The 19,901-nt window shown below is 40.5% G+C and overlaps 1 protein-coding gene across 1 annotated transcript in view; it reads left to right on the top strand.

Moving 5' to 3' along the window:
* Positions 1-19,901, top strand: part of dnah9 (dynein, axonemal, heavy chain 9) — a 190,233-nt gene that overhangs the window by 65,160 nt on the left and 105,172 nt on the right. The window contains exons 35-46 of the mRNA XM_008278388.1: positions 476-633; positions 3,555-3,693; positions 7,041-7,328; positions 11,020-11,230; positions 11,326-11,453; positions 11,750-11,858; positions 13,704-13,851; positions 14,429-14,603; positions 15,462-15,635; positions 16,727-16,934; positions 18,784-18,949; positions 19,685-19,787. Coding sequence (XP_008276610.1) covers positions 476-633; positions 3,555-3,693; positions 7,041-7,328; positions 11,020-11,230; positions 11,326-11,453; positions 11,750-11,858; positions 13,704-13,851; positions 14,429-14,603; positions 15,462-15,635; positions 16,727-16,934; positions 18,784-18,949; positions 19,685-19,787 — 2,007 coding nt within the window. The remainder of the gene's footprint in view (positions 1-475; positions 634-3,554; positions 3,694-7,040; positions 7,329-11,019; positions 11,231-11,325; positions 11,454-11,749; positions 11,859-13,703; positions 13,852-14,428; positions 14,604-15,461; positions 15,636-16,726; positions 16,935-18,783; positions 18,950-19,684; positions 19,788-19,901) is intronic.

Raw genomic sequence — 19,901 nt, 5'->3', positions numbered from 1 at the left:
ACGCTGTCACTGCATAGCAGGCAGCGCAGTTAGCGAGGGATTGCACAATCAGAGGTGAGGCTCAGCTCGCTGCCGCCTCACTGGCTTCTCTTCCAAGCATTTGAATGGGAAATAGTGAAAATTCAGTGATTTTGAATAAAAAACTATCAAACTTGGTAAGGCTAAATGAAAAATTACTTCATAGTACAAATCACTAGATAAATATAACCATTTAAATTATTATTAAATGATAATCATTACATATTTTTTTTCTTTCCATGATGACTTTCTCCGCTGACCACACATCACTGCTACAACCTTGGCTGTGGACTCCTAGGGAGAGCCCTGTGTTTAAAGAAAACAAAAGCAGTGAATGTAATTGGCCATAAAAACATCATTCAGTCTTTCTTTTCATTTAACAAACAAGGTTCTTACTTTTCGAGGTCCAGTGCTCAAAGCGAGAACTCATTCAGTTCTGTATTATGTTCACTTGCAGGTCAAGAGTATCCAAGACGCTATCCGTGATAAGAAGTCGAGGTTCAACTTCATGGGAGAGGAAGTGAGTCTCTGTCCGTCTGTGGGCATTTTCATCACCATGAATCCAGGCTACGCTGGCAGGACTGAGCTCCCTGAGAACCTCAAGGCTCTGTTCAGGTAGGCCAGAGAACACCACTAGCTGAAAAAGCTTCATTTAACCAAATATTAGTGTTGCTGTATGTATATTTTTGACCCAGCAGATTTTGGCATCTTTCCAGGAGATCATTAATACATTCATGAAAAACCTTGGGGTGCTGTTTTTGGAGGAAGAGCTTCCTTCTTGCATGGCAGACTCTTAGCTCATGGCAATGTAAAACACAACACTGGACACTGACAGCTCTGTTCCAGCAGCTTCTTATTCATTGCAGACCTGCTTTTTGGTAATTCTTGGTTGACCCTTGACCATCCTGACTGATTGTCTCTCAGCAGCAGGTGATGGTGTTTTCTTCCTGATCATGGCAGTAACACAACTGTACCATACACTTTATACTTACAAACAATTGATTGCACAGATTATTTTAGGATCTGTAGCTGCTTTGAAATGGCTCCAAGACACTTTCTTGACTTGTTTAAGTTAATGATTTGCTTTTTCAGGTCTTTGCTGAGGTCCTTAGATTTTCTGACTGTATCTGATGAGTGCATCAAATAGGCCCTATTTAAATGGACTCAGAGAATTCAGCAGCTGTAGTCAATCATAATTACTCACGAGAAGTTAAGAGGCCATGACACTAAGAGAATGGATTATGACAGCTTTCTACATCACTGACACTGATAATTCAAGTTGCCTGCAGATTTATTCATATTTCCAGAAGACTTTAATAAATCCAAAGAACCAGAATGCATGATTTGCTTTTGTGACATATCACTTCATCTGAGAAAATTAAGAGCTGTAGGAGTCACTTGACACAAATACAAAGTTTGGTCACCATAGTCCCTCCCATCCTTTTCTGTGACTGAATGGTTAAGTAAAAAGTGACACCGTTTTATGCAAAGCTGAACACTTTTTAACTCTTTTTGTCCATAGAAATAATGCCACACGTGCAGCCCTTAGCACAGAATAGTCGCCAACACCTCATCATACTGCCAGCGGTTTTACCAATAAGTGGGGTTCCCGTCATAAATGAGTGAAAAAGTATGCTACCCTCTGTTGAAAAAGACACCTTAGTGGACAAACCCTCTACGTGTGCAAACTGAAGTGTGCTTAATTTTCTTCTTTAGTCCATTAGTCAACATTTAATCTACCAATTAGTCATGCAACAAGAACTTAATAGTGCTTTGGACAGGTTACAGCACCCCGTGATCCTCGACAGAATAAGCAGATTTAGAAATGGATGAATGAGTATAGAAATTTAAACCTTCAACAAATAAAAGAGGGGAATCACAATCTGTCCCCATTCAAAATGTCAAATCCATCTGTCCATGAGGTGGACCCACCTCATCCTGTTGAGGGATGCAGATGGTTGGAGCCTATCTGAGCTGACGCTGGTTGAGAGGCAGCCTGGACAAGTCTCCAGTCTGTCACAGGACTGATACAGACAGACGACCACACACTCTCACACCTACCACCTGCTTAGAGTCACAATTGAACCAACCATGTACGACTTTGGATTGTGAGAGGAAACTGGAGCACCTGCTAAAAACTCATACAGGCACAGGGAGAACATGCAAAGTCCACACAGAAAGTCCTCCGCCGACCAGCAGGTTCAAACCCAGAATCTTCTTTTGTACGGCAACACTCCTATTTATTGCACCGCTGTGCTGCCCACATCAAATGTAGTTCAATGTTATTTTAATCTCCTGAAGAGTCTATTAACCCATTTTACAAAAAGAAGTACAACATGAAGGGGCACTTTATTCACTGTAAGCTAGATCCATTGAAAACCATTGTTCTGACTTTTTGTTTGTGACTTTGCTATGCTTTTTTCAGTGGTGAAAATGAACATCCATTTGCATCTATGGCACTATCTGTCATGGATACTTTTTTTGAATTTAGATGAACCAACCCCGTAACCTTGAATAGTCCTCTGTAATCCTGAGTGACCCAAACACAGCTCTTCTTCTCATTCAACAAGTGTCACTTCATGAAATTTCTTTTATAAAGTCAATACATACATTTATATAGTTGTGCATTGCCAGACCAGTCTCCACAGTGAATGGACATCTCATTATCATTCCACCGGGAAAATGCCACTCTGGATTATTAGTATTTCTGTAAACAAACCACAGTCATCGTAGGTGGTCTAAACCAGCGTGCAGCAACAGTACTCCTGCAAAATAGTGATAATAGAATAGTTTATGTGGAATTTTTGCATGCAGGGAAGTTAGCACTGCCATTAAAATGTTAAATTCAAAGGAGCAGGACTGCCTTATTGCATGATCCAGATCTCCTTGAAAACTTGCTATTTTCAGTGTGTGCTTTGCTGCTCAGAGGTTGTTGTTCTTTCCTGTAGTGAAGGAGATTTTGAAAATGATAACACACAGATAGCGGAAGGTGAAGACAAAGCAGTGATTACATTTAAATTGTTCATTTGGTGTTTCTTCCAAAGTGACAAATGAGGTTCAAGCGCCAGTTGGTGTGCAAACAGTGCCACGGTACTAGTTTTAAATTCACCTGAAACATGTACCATGGGACTGCAGAGAGAGAGAGAGAGCAGGTACTCTCTGAAAAGGTGGAGCTGCCTGAAGGAAAGACAGCTGGAATACAAATAACACACTGAAGAAGAGCTGTGTGACTTGCTTTGTTGTGATGATACTGGTATTTAATTGTGATGGATAGTGATGTATATTAAAGCTTACAGTACCTTACCTTTTGCTGTGTGTGTGTGTGTGTGTGTGTGTGTGTGTGTGTGTGTGTGTGTGTGTGCGTGTGTGCGTGTGTGGGTGGATGCTCTCAGAATGATGCAAAATGACCAAAACAGTGACTATGCATGTTTAGTTTAGTGATGCATTGCAATTAAAATAATGATAATTAAAAAAATCCTTATCCATTAATATGATCATGAACTAAACCTAAGTGCCTTTTTTGTGTTTACCTGCAGACCTTGCGCCATGGTGGTGCCAGACTTCGAGCTGATCTGTGAAATCATGCTGGTGGCTGAAGGCTTCATTAACGCCCGGGTCCTCGCTAGGAAGTTCATCACTCTCTACACACTGTGCAAAGAGCTGCTGTCCAAGCAGGTACTGCCTGCTGCGTTCAGTGGCACACATCTGACGCGCTACAAATATTTCCACTTCAGAGCTGAGCAACTGACACAATGTTCTTTTCATAATTGAGGCTTTTGATAAAGGAACGACTCAGAGGCAACACACAAGAGCCATCTTTGTAACTTTAACATCTCAGTGAAGTATGTATGAAAAGGAAGCTGAAGGGAGTTTGGTTGTTATTCCATCTCAAATTTTCTCTAATACCTTTTACTTTGGTCCTATTTTACACATCATGGCATAATTTAAATTATTTAAAAAAGCCATAAAATTACTCACTGTGCTGACTAATAGCTACAGTGGAGCTCCTCAGCTCAGGTAAGTGATTTTATGAGCCCTCAGTTCTGGATGAATTTCCCATGACCACAGGCCCATTTCAGTGTCATAGCACACTACGCTCGTTTAATGGCTGCTTTATGAAGCTCTTGTTCTTCAGACATTTTTTAATATCACCTTAATTGTACTTTTTGAGCTTTCTTAGAGTTGTTTGCCAGAGTTTCATTGCAAGTTTTCCAACATTAGCATCTTAATAGTAATGAAATGAAATGTTAATGAGCAGACTGCTTTTCTAAGCTTTATTCACAATGGCTGAAACTGCAAATCAATGGAAAGTGCACATTCAGAGAACACCATTCACAGCTTAGGCAACTGGTTCATAATGATGGATTTGATATTACAAGAAAACACCAGCGCACGCCAGGAAACTACAGCAAAATATATTCCATGTTATCAAAGAGTGCAGGGAGCTGAGATCAGCCTCTGTCAGCTCTGGTTTCATGGCTATAAAATGGTGCGCAATAAATCTTTGACTTTAAAGTTTGACATTGAAGATCAAAGTTGACATTGAAAATAAGTCTGAACTGAAAAAAAGGAAGCTGGCATTGAAATACTTGACAAAAGATGTGTTTTTGCGAAAAAAAGGTATTGAAAAAAGTTCCTCAGAAAAACAAAATACAGGCAATAAAGCAAAAAAGATGAAGTATTCATATTTATTCATTTTTTGACCCTGAGCGTGCAATCCTATTTTCATATTCAGTTTGATAATCTGTAATTGTAGTGTGATTTTCAGTAACAATTTTTTTTATTATTTTTTTATTTTTTTATGTCAGCTTATTTACGCTGACAGTTTGTTTTCAGGGACAGCGTTTTTGTGGTTCACCTCTTGGTCGCTGTTGTGATACAGAGGACAGGTGTTGACAGAAGGAGCAAAAGCAACTGATTCTGTGATTCTGCTTAGAATTTGAAAAACAAGAGAGACAATACAGAAAAAAACAACACTAACCTGTCCTAAAGTTCTCAGGATAAAAGTACAAAAGTGTAGGTGTCTGACAAGTGTGACAACTTAAAGGAAACATTACAAATTCAGTTCTTCATTTCTGCCAAAGGGCTTCGCTGTGATTACAGTGTGGATCCAGTGTGCCTCTGAGGAGCAGAGATTTAGAGACTTATTGATGCGGCTCTTTGTGCTGGAAGACGCATGGAGAACCCTGTTTCTCCTAAATTCGGTGGATCATTCATTAATGTTAAGGTTTTGTCCTGTAGAAAATCGGTTTATTCATTATTTAAGTTTATATTATGTTCACATGGTGCATATTGCTACACTAATTTGTTTACGTAGAACTGACAGGATACAAAGAGGCGGGAGTGGTGGTGGAAGTGGTCTCACTTAGGGGCTCATACCTCATTTTTGCCTCAGTGCTTTTTGCCGAGTTCATCCATCCATGCTGTACATGGCAGCTTCATTATTTCCCCAGACATCCAGATACCAACCAGTATTCTAGAGCTGACACTATTGTTTGGCAATTGTCTGTGTTTTCACATCATCCTACGGTATTGTCATTATGAGCGATTGTCTATAGACGATTTTAAAATATAAGCAATCTCACGGCACAGCTGCTGTCATTGGCCTGCATTTTGGTTCATTTTACCAGACAATGCGGTGATCATAAAGTGATAAGTTTATCTGCAGCAACAGCTTGGCTCGGGTCACACGTGTCTTACATTCCTGATGGAGTCACACACATAAGCTTGAATCAAGCAGCAGCAGCTGGCATAAGGAGATTGGAGATATGGGCTTTTGTCACATTTTACGGCGCTTTGTCAGGATTGGTAGATAGAGAAGGGATCGCTTTAATTTCAGGAGCACAGTCACTTGTGCTGATTAACAGCTATCGTCAATCGAATCATTGATAACCAATTGATAGCCACTTGGGTGAAGCTTAGCTGACAACAAAACACGAAGCAGCAACAGATCTGATGAGCAACTGTTCAAGCAAGCAATGACAAAAAAATCTCTGGTTCTAGTTTCTCCAAAGTCAATTGGTGCTTTTTGCTGAATCAGTCAAAGGAAATAACAGAATCATGTAGAATACGACCAGTATGACCAAAACAACCAGTCACACACAAACACAGTGGAGAGAAAGAATAAAACAAAGGGTGTATACACTGAAGGTGCAGCACTGTGTGTCCAAAGAAGCCAAATTTAGATGTTCAGTCACCAGCTTCATCCTTAGTGTTGTCCAGGTGGCCACCAAACAGATCCACAAACTAGATCATTTCAGCCGACTGCCATTGACAACAAGGGGTCAAGTGGATTCCCAATCTGTTAAAATGAATTCATTGGTTGTGATCAGCTCTTACTTTAATTAAGTGACGCCAACTCCTGAACATATTTGCAGTTAGTCAAAGTACATACTGGCACGTGGGTGGAGTTTAAGGAGCCCCTAGCGGTCTGGGGCCCTGAGGGTTGGTGATCCATCCTGAAGTGAAAATGTATTCCCTACTGCTACTCATAGCAAGAAACATCATTAGTTACAGAAAGAGTGTTTTAGAAATATAATATTGATGTAAGAAGTTAAGTTAAAGGACATTAAGCTTGCTGTAAAATCGCTCCACCCTACCAGGCAAGTTCTATTGTCCCATAAGTCCCACCGTGGAGATTATAGAGATATTAGACAGAGCCTGAAATGATATTTTTCTTTTTTGTTAAATATTTGAATATGGGTATGTATAATGCATACTCAACCTTAGTCCTCCCTTTTATATTATTCATTATAATATTACAGTTCCTGTAATACTATACTGATACTTTAATGCAAGTTATATGTAAGTTATACATTATATGAAAACGTATAAATTCAATATTGATGACAGCTTCAGATGTGTTTCCAAGTGGAAATATGAATGTATTTGTTTACAAGTTTGAACTGGATAATTAAGATGCCCAGCCAGTTAGTTTGTGAAGATATCCGCAGATGAAATGACCTGTGAAAACACCGTATACACTCCTCTGTCATCTGATCCATCTCTGGCCTTTATTACAGGACCACTATGACTGGGGCCTTCGAGCCATAAAGTCAGTGCTGGTGGTGGCTGGTTCTCTAAAGAGAGGAGACCCCGGGCGAGCTGAGGACCAGGTGCTAATGCGAGCTCTGAGAGACTTCAACATCCCAAAGATTGTGACCGACGACATGCCCGTGTTTATGGGGCTGGTAGGAGACCTTTTTCCTGCCCTGGACGTCCCCAGGAAGCGAAACCTGGACTTTGAGAAGCACGTGAAGGAGTCTATTCTGGACTTGAAGTTACAGGCTGAGGACAATTTTGTACTCAAGGTACAGTAAACCTGACAGTCCTCATGCAGTTTATCAGATTGTATTTTGATTACAGCTGAAATAATGGACGTCCCACTTGACTGTAAGTCAGTCTGTAAGCCGTGGATGAAGGCAAACATAATCACAAGGTGTCTGAGAGGCCAGCCTGGAGTCCCCAAATGGGGGCTTCATCTTTAACAATTTAGACAGATATTACAGTTGTAGCACTGATTTAGATTTGTCTTAGTTCTTTCCAAAAGCTATTTACCTCACGTCATAATGTTCTGCTGGGAAATACACATTAGTGTCAGACAAGTCTGCAGCATCTGGATGAATTGGGCAAATATTGCTGAAAGCCAGTGTTTGGCTGCGGTGAGAGTTCAGGTGCCCAAGCTAATGACCTAATTCTAGTCATTATATTACATACAGATACACACACACACACGCACAATAGAAGGCGTTATATGTCAGAGACAGATGTACGCAGAACCAGGGGAAATAAGTGCAATCTGCCTCAGGTCAAATAGACACGGGAACCACATAATAACACTCCATCAATGGAGGCTGGCGCTGCACCATGCCACTTAACCCTGACATTGTGAGAGACAGCCACAGAAATAAACAAAGAGGAGGAGAAACAGAGTGAGAGAGGGAGAGAGAATGGAGGAGCGGTCAATAACAACCATCCACCCCCAGAGCCTGAACTTTTACTGTCTTTGTTTGTGCAGCCAACCTTTTGATTTCAGACAACGAGGAGAAGGAGAGAGAGGGGGGGAGAGGAGGACAGGCGAGGCGAGAGAGACCGCATACCTTTAGCGTTAGCCTGTGCTAGCATTAGTCCTCCCCACATCAAAGCAGTAATCAGCCGGGGCCTTTGAGAGTGTAAAGCCGCCTGCGCTCCGGCTGAATGGATGGGGAGAAGGAGCGGCGAAGAGCCCGGTCGATGGCATCGATTGGGCTCGCCATCTGTATGTTTGAGCGGAAGTGTGCAGGAAATCTCTCTTTCTTCCTTTTTCTCTCTGTTATTCTTTGTTACACACTCCACGGTGTCACCTCACATACCTGCATTGACAATGTTTACACTACAAATCAAGGCAATTTTTTTTTACAGTGTTTTAACTCAACTTTCTAGTTGTACAACCAAAGAGATAAGATAAGATAAGATAAGATAACCCTTTATTCATTCCACAGTGGGGAAATTTGCAAAGTGCTGGAGTAACTGTGCCAGAACAAAAAAAAAGAAAGCAAACCATTTTCCACATTTTTATTTATTCAGTTATTCAGGCGTTCCAGTTAATAGAAGATTTTCATTTTGAACAGACCATTGTATTTAAATGCTGAACACTGGGGAAACATCCAGCTCAACTAAACAGAAGATGAGAAGTACTTACAAATTAGAAGAAAGCAGGAAAAGGTCACACCCCAGACATTGTTAGCTGAAAAAGCTGAATTTCTAAGTATAAATTACGAATTGTTGAAGTCTAAAATATTGAGAATGCTTTAGAAAATGGGTGATGTGAATTTATGACGCTGTATTGAACTATAATTGGTACAAACCAGCTTCCCCTCTGTTTAAATCATACAGTAGACTACACATCTACCGTACTGTGTAAATGTTTTATGCCCTTAAAGTAAAGCGAGGATCCTTTGAAAAATAATGAAACAAACACCTTTTATTTGTCGATCAACTTCATACAGTGAGGACAGTAACAAAAGCCCAAACCAAATCAGTATTTGCTTTTAACCCTCTGAACTTCTCAGTGAGTTTTAAAGGCATATTATCTTTTAAAAATGGCCAAAATTACACAGTTTCTTAGAGTGGAATGCTGTAACACCAGAGAGAATAGTCAGATTTTCAACAGTCCTTTAACAAATAATGTGTCAAAGTTAACCAAATCTTAAAAGTGTGATATTTCATCAAAATCACTTCATTCTGTCACATTTACAAACAGTTTGCAACGGATATTGTAAAAAGAAAAGAAAACAAAACAAAATCTCATGAGGAGAAAACCAAATTATAACTGTAGATAGTAAGACTTGTATGTAGAGCCACTATTGGTGACACCCACTGGCTCTGAGTTGGTGTCACCATAGCTGTTTACAATAGCTGTTTCCTTAGAGGTGCAGGAGTTAGTGTAAAGCAGTGAAAAACTGCAGCAAAAAACAGCCAGTTTGGGGTTCACAGGGTTAAACCAGCGTCAGGCTAATTGGTACACTTGTACACAGATGTTCGAGGTACCTGAACATCTTGGAGAACTTGTCTCAGTTCTTCTGTGTATTAGGCTGTCTCAGTGTCCTCTGTCTCCTCATATAATCCCAGACTGACTCCATGATGCTGAGATCAGAGCTCTGTGGGGGTTACAACATCTGCTGCAGAAATCTTTGTTCTTCTTGTGATGGAACATTGTTCTTTATGAGGCTGTACGTTTAGATTTGTTGTCCTGCTGCAGGATGAAGGTCGGACCAATCAAATGCCTCCTTGATGGAAGAATCTAAATTTCAAATGTGCTTAAAATCGTTGCACAGCACTGTACAAATATTTCTCTACACAGCTGAATAGAATATCTAACTGTTAAGGATTTCAACAAATCCATGGAACACTTCAGCAATTTAGGATTCTTGTAACGCAACTCAAAAATGTGTCATGTTTGATCTTCCCTGCCCCATAAATGCTCACTTTTTGAAGCTCATTACCTCAAAACATTTTTTCTGTTTAACATTTGCAGGTTCAGGTCTAACTGTAACCTTGGTGACCTCACTTGGGTTATCTTTTAGACTTTAGAAAGCTGTGCAAAGTATTCAGTATTGACTTAATGAAGCAGACCCTATGCAATTGTTAATGACGTGAATAATGACAAATACATAATGTAACCGTGACTTTTGTTACAATACATACAATATTATACCATAGAGAGAAACCCAATGTATGCAGTTCCATGTGAGCAAGCTCTTTGGCAACAGTGGGATGAAATTTGGGAAGAAAACTCCTTTTCAACAGGAGACAGCAGAATGACACTAAGAGAGGACAGCCATCTGTCTGGACTGGATGGGGTGAGGACAAAGGAGAAAGAAAAAGGAAAACCAGAGCGAAGACAGCGCTTAAAGCTGCATACTGACTTTAAAAAATTGTGCTCTTTGGACGGTCCGTTACATTCCCTCTTTTCAAAACAGTAAAATGTCCTCTCATGGAGGTCAATTTTTAACATATAAATAATCCAGTGTTTGATATAATTACATATATTATTCTTTTTATTTTACAATGTGATTCCCTGATTTAATATTGATCACTGTTGGTCTCCATAGAGGAAGAGATTATACAACTTTTGACTAATACTTTCCTTGACAAGTAGATTTATCTTCCTGTGTAAAATAGGTGGAGTGGTGGAGCCCTTTAATTATGCAAACACAGAATACTGTGGATGCACATATCTGTCTTTCCAGAAGACCACTGCTGTCATTTATTGTATTCTGTGAACAGTGCACTAAGCTGCTGTGCTGCACTGCAGTGCATCACACTAGCCTGTCATTCTGCATCAAATTATACTCGCCATAAACCAGAATATTAAGGATGAGATAAAGTAGACCGAGTGCCGCAGTGTACACGAAATGGAACGTTATTGTGTAGGAGTTCTTTGTTTGAAATCCATTTCATAAGTGTCCTCTGTGTGATGCACAAAGAAGAGTTGAAAATGTTGCATTCTGTGTGTGTTAGGTGGTGCAGCTGGAGGAGCTGCTGGCAGTGCGTCACTCGGTGTTTGTGATCGGGAACGCAGGCACTGGGAAGAGTCAGGTGATGAGGTCACTCCAGAGGACCTATCAGAACACAAATCTCCGGCCTGTGTGGGCAGACCTCAACCCCAAGGCTGTAACCAATGACGAACTCTTCGGCATCATCAACCCGGCAACCAGAGAGTGGAAAGATGGTGACTGCTGACTCCTGTAGAAACAGTATTTTATCAGTGCAAGAGGTTTTATGAGCTGTTTCTAATATCCATAATGTAAACTCTTCTCCTTACAGGCCTGTTCTCCAATATAATGCGTGAACTGGCCAACGTCAGTCACAACGGGCCTAAGTGGATTGTTCTGGATGGAGACATTGACCCAATGTGGATTGAGTCACTCAATACAGTCATGGATGACAACAAGGTGTGAGCGAATTGAGAGTATGTGTGTGTGTGAATGAGTTTAGTCTTTTATTCAGTATCAAAATGACATTTTCACTCTGTGTTGTTCACTAAATGAGCATTCAGATATAAAAAGGAAATGTGATTGACTCATCACTGTTGCAACTGAGTAGTAAACTATGTGTTCTCTGTGGATGAGAGAATAAATGACGGGGTGTGCATGTAATGCTGAGGATAGCAGGTGACATAGTCAGCACTCATTCTTCTTCAGTGATATCTGTGCAAACTGTATGTAAATGTGCTCTCTGCTTCTGTTAGGTGCTGACTCTGGCCAGTAATGAGCGGATCCCTCTGAACCTGACCATGAGGCTGGTGTTTGAGATTAGCCACCTCCGCACTGCTACACCGGCTACTGTATCCAGAGCAGGTGGTTTTTCATTTCGCTCTTTTCTTTCTTTGCCTCTCCTTTAACTTGATGGTATTGATCGGAACATGCCCAAAAAGGCCCAAATTGTTGTGCATAATTTGATTAGCTCATGAATTTGCACCACAATAACACAATACCAGCTTTGTTATGATCTAATCTGTCTTGTAGACGGATCTTAAAACTGCAGCAGTTACTTTTTGTTTTTTAAATTACCACTGGATTTCATGTGTGTATTATGAAAGGTGTCACTCACTGTGATAAACCCACAGAGAATTATTACCCAATACAGCACTTCCTCTCAGCTATGCAGAGATTTTCAGCATCTTTCAGTTCTTTGTTTTGATTTTACAGCTCATGACTTTATTGTTTCAGTTTGGTCTCACAGCTCTCAGCAGTGTAATTTCCAACTATGGCAAGTGAACAATCTCTGTCAAATTTACTGTCCTCTCCAACACCACTACAGACAAAGTTAAGAGACTAGCAGCTGAACAACAGGGAGCGTTAAGCAGCTACAGACTTTTGTTTTTTTTTGTTTTTTTTCTCGTTTTTTTCAGTTTCTCATTGTCATGTTGCTCTGTCTGCTTGAGGTGTGAACAGGCACACTGTTGTTGCTCTTGATGGTGGCAGCAGCAACATTGTGATGTATGCATGCACAATAATCACAGAAAGTGCAATGTGAAGTAAGACAAATGAATTCAAACACATCTCACCACGACATTTTTTGCTGCGTAATATAACAGGAGTACTTGTAATGTTCTCATTTTCTGTAATTACTCTACAAGAGAAGTCTGTCTGATAGAACACAAGTTACTCAGGTTTAAGTGGTCTGATGCAGACTCCACATGTGCACAGTAAAATGAACATGCTCGACTCGAGATAATAACATTTCAAGTTGTCCACTATTAGAAACAACCCATGTAGAAAAAAGTCTAACAAACAAAAAAGAGCTTTGTTTGAGCTTGGCAAAATTTAATGTGAGAGTAAATTATTTTCCCTCTTTTCAAAGTAAGTTTTGGTCACACAGCTGCCTGAGCTGCTGCGCTGCAGTTACTGAGTGGAGACTAGAGGCTTCTCTGTGCACAGCCACCAAGCTGGTTTCTATTGTAGCCTGAATGTGAGGCCTTTAGGGAACATCAGTGAGTTGTATTGTGTGTCGACAGGCAAATGTTCAGCATTTCGGGTGAGGTTTTATATATATTTAGCCTCTAAAAGATGCACGGGATTCAGGTGAAGGTTATTTTCATTGTTACTGTGATGAAGGAATGTAGCACAGCACTAAACGGAAAAAGGGCAATAAAAATATTTTATCTCTAAAATCCATAAATGGTTGTGATAGGTAGGTTAATTTTTTTATCTCAGTAATGATCCAAAATAATCATGATTATTATTGTGGCCCTCGTCACCTGTTTTCCTGTTTTCTGTTGACAGTTTCTTGCAGTTGTTGCCTCTACAGCAGGCAACATAATCTGTTGGACCATTTAAAACATCACGAAAAAGCTCTGTCTGCAAAGGCACATATGAATGTCATTAAAAGCATAAAAACCAAACTATTTTGGATCTCTTTGCCAGTGTTACTCTGTATGAGAAAGGTTCTAAACTCAAAAATAAATCTTTCCTGTATTTTTTCACATTTATATATTACAGAAAAAACGAAATCTCTCAATGTCCGTTTTCTCCAGTACTGTGCAGCTGCAGTACATAGAGACTGCATGGTGGATGCAGATTGTATGGGGTGTGGACTTAAACATATTTTTACCCCACAAACCCATGACAGGTTTAATGGATCATGTTGTATTGTGATTACAGAATGTGCCAAAGTCTGATCTCACTTATTTTTATTTCCAGGCATCCTGTACATAAACCCAGCAGACCTCGGCTGGAACCCACCGGTGTCTAGCTGGATCGACAAGAGACAAGTCCAATCAGAGAAGGCCAACCTGACCATCCTGTTCGACAAGTACCTTCCCTCCTGCCTGGACGCCGTCAGATCCAGGTAACGCAGCTCTCCAGTAGCTCTGTGCTGCTATGCCAATAAGAGCTTGCAGTCCTGTTGTGACGCAGGATGTTGGGGTGTGACATAACACGGGGAGGAACTGTGCTAAGTGGGCGTGTTGGACCGGGGCAAACAGGGACTGACTCAGAAGAACTGGATGCCATCCTGCATTCTGTACAGGACCACTCGCCTCCTCCAACACCTCCATCACCACTGCTATTGGAGCACACAACAAAAACAGGAAGCAGAGGAGGGAGACAGAGAGGAGGAATATTTTGTCCGCAGTGTGAAGCCAAAAAAAATCCCTAAAATGCACCACTGTACCATAGCTCATACATTTGTCATCTGGTTTCTTGGAAGTAAACAGAGAATTACATGTAATTAATCAAAAAGCTTGTGTTTGTTGTGTTACATCTGTAAAAAAAAAAAAAATGTGTCACACAATTCAAAATTACAGAAGGTGAAAGCATAATTTAACATTTTATTCTATTCTGTTTGGACAATAGTTGTTTTCCTTGATGAGGAAAGCATGGCAGCAGTAATGCTTGGATGCTGTGATGTGTGTGTCTGTGCCCAGGTTTAAGAAGATCATCCCTATCCCTGAGCAGAGTTTGGTCCAGATGCTCTGCTACTTGCTGGAATGTCTTCTCACTCCAGAAAACACTCCGTCAGACTGCGCCAAAGAACTTTACGAGCTCTATTTTGTCTTTGCTGCGGTCTGGGCCTTTGGGGGAGCCATGTTCCAGGACCAGGTACTGCACGGGCCTCTGGGCATGTGAGATGCTTACTAAGTGGTTGCATAAAGTGGGAAAAGAATGAGGACATAACTGAAACAGCTGAACGATTTTTTTTTTTCTCTCCTCATAACTCCTTCCTGAAAGAGTTTCTTGCGGTTGCATTATGGGTATTCCTTGGTATTATTCAAGCGCCAATGGCTCTTATGCAACTCAAGTTTGCGTCTCTATTTATGAAAAGTCATTTGAATGTTATTTTCAGTCGAAGAAATGGCAGGTTTTTTAAAAGGGAGAGATCTCCATCTGAGAATGAAGTGGACTTCATTCCCGCTCAACAACACACAGGCTGCCTGAATTTAAATCAGCAGGAGAGCCGTGGCGAGCAGTTGCTAAGCAATCCAGTTAGTGCCGTACAGTAAGCGCGTCCATCTAAGTTATGGGATAAAACTGCTCTCCCCTTGGTACAAATGTACTCCACTTTATTTTCCCATCACAGATGCATTTAAATGCTAAGTGGTTTTATTGACTGGAGAGTTGGTAGTGAATAGAGGAGACAGGTACCAAGGGGTGGGGAGGCAGAGAGGAAGGCGAGGAACTGCCAGCCAGCAGGGGATGAGGCTACTTCACTGTCTGAATCACACAGATGGATAGATAGGCCTGCCATCTCTCATTTTCTACCCTTCAACTGCTGTAGCTGTATCTCTATATTGTTGCCATTTATTTGTCCTCTGGTTTGTATTCACACCAGCGTAAATCAAACGCACAGATCCATAGCTACTGTATGGAGGAGAAAAAAAGCAGAGAGGAAGTCATTTTAGAGTATTGACCGCTTGCCTACCCTCTGTGTCTCTGCGTGTGTGCTCTGTGTGAGTGTAGCTGGTCGACTACAGAGTGGAGTTCAGCAAGTGGTGGGTGGCTGAGTTCAAAACAATCAAGTTTCCATCCCAGGGCACCGTGTTTGATTACTACATCGACCCCGAGAGCAAGAAGTTTGAACCCTGGACCAAGATGGTGCCCAAGTTTGAGATGGATGCAGATACACCACTGCAGGTACAACACACATTAGAAATAGTTACATCTGTGTTGGGTTTAATGTGCTGGATGCATTCTTACATTAATATTTCACTGCATTAGAAATAAGACAAATGAGTTGCCTCTGGAGGCCTGTAGCATCTATTTATAGTGACTGGTTTCATTTAATATACACGCTACATTTTGATGATTATTTTCAGTATAAGTGTGTGTTGTGAGCAGATTGAAATTTTATGAGATCTTGTTGTATTTATTATTAAATATTCTATTCATTCATTGATGCTCTTTCATCACATGCCATACAAATGCATCTCTGCAAGTTCAACTATGTGTGTAACCTGAGATCTTGGAGATGGATCTATTTTATCAGAATGCTGTTTTGCATTTTTTTTTGCATTAGTTAAGTAATCATTTATCTGACAGGAGTTCATCCTCTGTAGTCAGTATTGGATTAGTAGGCTAAGGTCACACTAGCTGTTTTTTTTCCAGCCCTACAGAGTCATTTAGCATCTCTTAGTTCATTGTTTTGATTTCATAGCGTAAAACATGGCATCAGTCTCAGTTCTTATCAACCCTCTTTCCAGCTGCAACAATAAAACAGGTCTGATATAGAATAATAATTTCGAATTTTTTTTTATTGATCCCCCATTGGGGGAAATTTACAATAAAAGAAATTTATATACCCACAAAACAGCAGACACACAACGTGAGCATTGTACGTTAAGCAGCAAAAGACCCAATTAAGTTTCCCAAAGGTTTGTGATACCCACACTAGAATAAGAACAATCACAGCTGTCAGGTGACCAAAGCACAACTCCAAATGAATGCTAATGTTGCTTTTAGTCTGCTGGATATCTACTACAACATATAGGACCAATGTTACTTAGATATTGATGTTAGTTACTCAGACATATGGGTAGAAATTGCTTGAGATATATTTGAGGTAATTCAGAAACAGTTACATAGTGTGGTTGCCAAAAAGTGCTGCAAGGGACATATTTTTTTTCTTTTTTTTCTTTAAAAAAATAAAATAAAATTCTGTTATGATTATACCATTGAAAATGACTGACATGCATCCTCATGCTCCTGTATGGTTCCTGTCTGGACAGGCATGTCTGGTCCACACTACGGAGACCATTCGAGTGAGTTACTTCATGGACCGCCTCCTGCAGCACCGTAGGCCCGTCATGCTGGTTGGCAACGCCGGCACTGGGAAGTCAGTTCTGGTCGGGGACAAGCTGGGATTGTTGGATGCAGAAAAATACATGATCAAAAATGTCCCGTTCAACTATTACACTACATCTGCTATGCTCCAAGGTAGAAACCGTACATATCATGACTGTATGTCAGGATTCATACGCCTGATTTGCTGGTTTGTTATCCCCTTTTCTTGATCACATTAACTGTATAAGGGTACACATGACCATGGTAGTAATACTGATGCTTGTTTTCTGCTTGGGATAGAAGCACAGTACAACACTAAGAAGTGTTCTAATTTTTAAAAAATACTGAACAGGCCCATGTGATTTATTTTTTATGCTGATAAGGATGATGTCTGCATTATCCCTACCTAAAAATCGCCAATATATTGATAATTTCTTGCAACAGCAGAATCAAATCTGAATGGGTGAGATGCTGATCTGGAACCAGGCTAACTGTAAAGCCCTCCAAAACAAATCGTGTTATTTAGTTTAAAATAAAGATTTAATTCTATTTCAGCAGCCAAAATATGCTTAAAACTGGATGCTGCACTTGCTGTGACTCTCTTGGCCATCATATGCTGGCAACACACCTGCAATATCACTGATAGTACAGTCGATACTGGACTTGGCAGAATCACTATGTTGTGACACCTCATACTTCATTATTACCTTAAAAAAAAGGGTTTAAAACTGTTCTTGCTTTTACTCTACATGCAAAGAAACATCTACTTACAGCCTCTTGTATATGTCTATAAGCTGTCATTAGTTCAACTGAAGTATGGGTTAGTTATTCTCAGACTGTTGTGTGTTAATGGAGACCCTAGAAGGTAAGAAAAATGCAATTTGTATAGCAGAAAAGTTTTCTCTTATACAGTAGGCATCAATAGACATGTTTCCATATCCTATTTTTACAGGCATGCATCACATTTAAAAAAGGCAAAATTCAAGAAAGCCTTCCCAAAACTGCAAAAAAAAAAGAAAAAAAGATGAAGCTTATGCTCACTTGACATGTTTTTTGACTTCTTTGAAGAGATGGAAATGCCTTTTTCGAAAACATAACAAATCTTTATCACATGACTGATCATCTCTGTCTGTTTCTTTCGTTGTCTTTGATTTCTTTCCTAATAGAATACTTCTTACTTTAAGTACACAGTGCAGCTGCCTTCACAACGTTTCATATAGCATCCATACAGGTGGGACAGACAATGTCCTAGTAATGCACTTTAACTGACTATGGCAGTCTGTAATATGAAATGAGCTGTCCCCTGTTTGGAGCTGCACACAGAATTGTGGGTCAGAATGGCCAGAAAAGCATGCTGCCTGACATGCTGCAACATCTGACTGCATGTAGAAGGAACTAAATTTGACATTCTGGGGTATGACTTACGACATACTACATCTTTTGCTGGCAGACTATATAGTATTGTAGTATTAAAACACACCTTTACTCTCTGGACAGCATGAAACATGGCTTTTACCAGCTGACATGAAGAATAATTACAACTTTCCTGATTGAAAATAATTCCTCTGGACCTCTCTTGATTTTGAACAAAGTTTTGTTTGTTTGTTCTTCTTTGAGGTTGTTAGCAGCAGCAAAGTACTGGTATTGTTTCCAGCTTTTTGTTCTCTGTTAATTAAAGCCATGTGTTATGTAGCCTGTATCATCACCATCTGATTTATAGACTTTATAACAATTAATGCAAACAAACCTAATTCACATTTACTTTTTTGTTTTTTTGTTTTTTGTGACTATTCAAAAGTTCACCTCCAGTTCACTTTCCAGTTATGTGAAACAGCTACTTGCTTATGCATCCACCTACTTAAATCAAATCTCCCCACCATAACCCCTGACTCCCCAGCTCTTAACTACTCCATAAACACAGCTATTCAGTTATACCCTTCCATCACTGATTCTCTCTTTCCCACATTTCTGCTCTCTGCTCCATCATTCATCTCCTACACAGCCGTGTTGGAAAAGCCCCTTGAGAAGAAAGCGGGGCGCAACTACGGACCTCCAGGCAGCCGGAGACTGATCTACTTCATAGACGACATGAACATGCCCGAGGTGGATGCATATGGCACGGTGCAGCCTCACACACTCATACGCCAACACATGGACTACAACCACTGGTGAGGCTCCGTCATTTAACATGCAATTATGCAGTACATATGTATGAGCAAGCAGAAGTACACGCCTGTGCTGTTTGAAAGAGGAACATTATGCATAGATTGTGGCTTTAGAGGTGATTTTCAGAAAATACCACTTCAGCAGAGGGACTATTCCTCACATTAATTGCTTAAATGATGGACAGCTTCAGATAATTTCTCCATGTATTAACACAGAAAAGGATCATTGAGATAATGGAGTGCCAGCAGCTGATAGATGTAATACCCTAATAATTCAGAGCAGCTTTTCTACTGAAAACGCCTTCCTTTTAGCATTCACAGTGATCCCCTCCTCACTATCAATATGCTACAAATTCTGTGTGTGTCAAAAGTCAAATATGGGAGCAGGTTTGTGTGATTCCCCCCGAAAAAGGGATTTTGTTGCTCATCTCTCTGACACAGTGAGGCCATTCTGAACATGGTTCCAGTGCGTCAGACACAGGCTGACTGGTTTAGACACAGTCAGCCCATTAGAGATATGCTAGGAGGATTTCAGGTATGAAATTGAGAGGAAGGAGGATGCTACTGAGCCACGCCAGCTTAAGTGGGAGCTGAGGCATCCATATCGGCAAAAGCGTGGGGAAGGTGTGTGCGTGTATGTGATTGTTAGCCAGGGCATGTGTGGGTGTTTGTGTGCATACAGAGCTGTTAATGATTTTTTTCCTCACCGCGTGTGTGTGTGTGTGTCCGTACTCGCAGGTATGACCGTAATAAGCTGCTTTTGAAGGAAATACACAACGTTCAATACGTGTCCTGCATGAACCCCACAGCCGGCAGCTTTACTATTAATCCACGACTGCAGGTATACACACACACACACACACACACACACACAGCTTGTCCTCCCAGCACATTGTGTTTCTCTGGTTATGCAACTCACTGCTAAGGTAGCATGTGCAAGGTGAATGAGTGCACA

The sequence above is a fragment of the Stegastes partitus genome, unplaced genomic scaffold (genome assembly GCF_000690725.1).
Source record: "Stegastes partitus isolate 25-593 unplaced genomic scaffold, Stegastes_partitus-1.0.2 Scaffold122, whole genome shotgun sequence".
Lineage (NCBI taxonomy): Eukaryota > Metazoa > Chordata > Actinopteri > Pomacentridae > Stegastes > Stegastes partitus.
The sequence above is the reverse complement of the archived record's forward strand: the minus strand, read 5'-3'. Positions and strand labels throughout refer to the sequence as shown.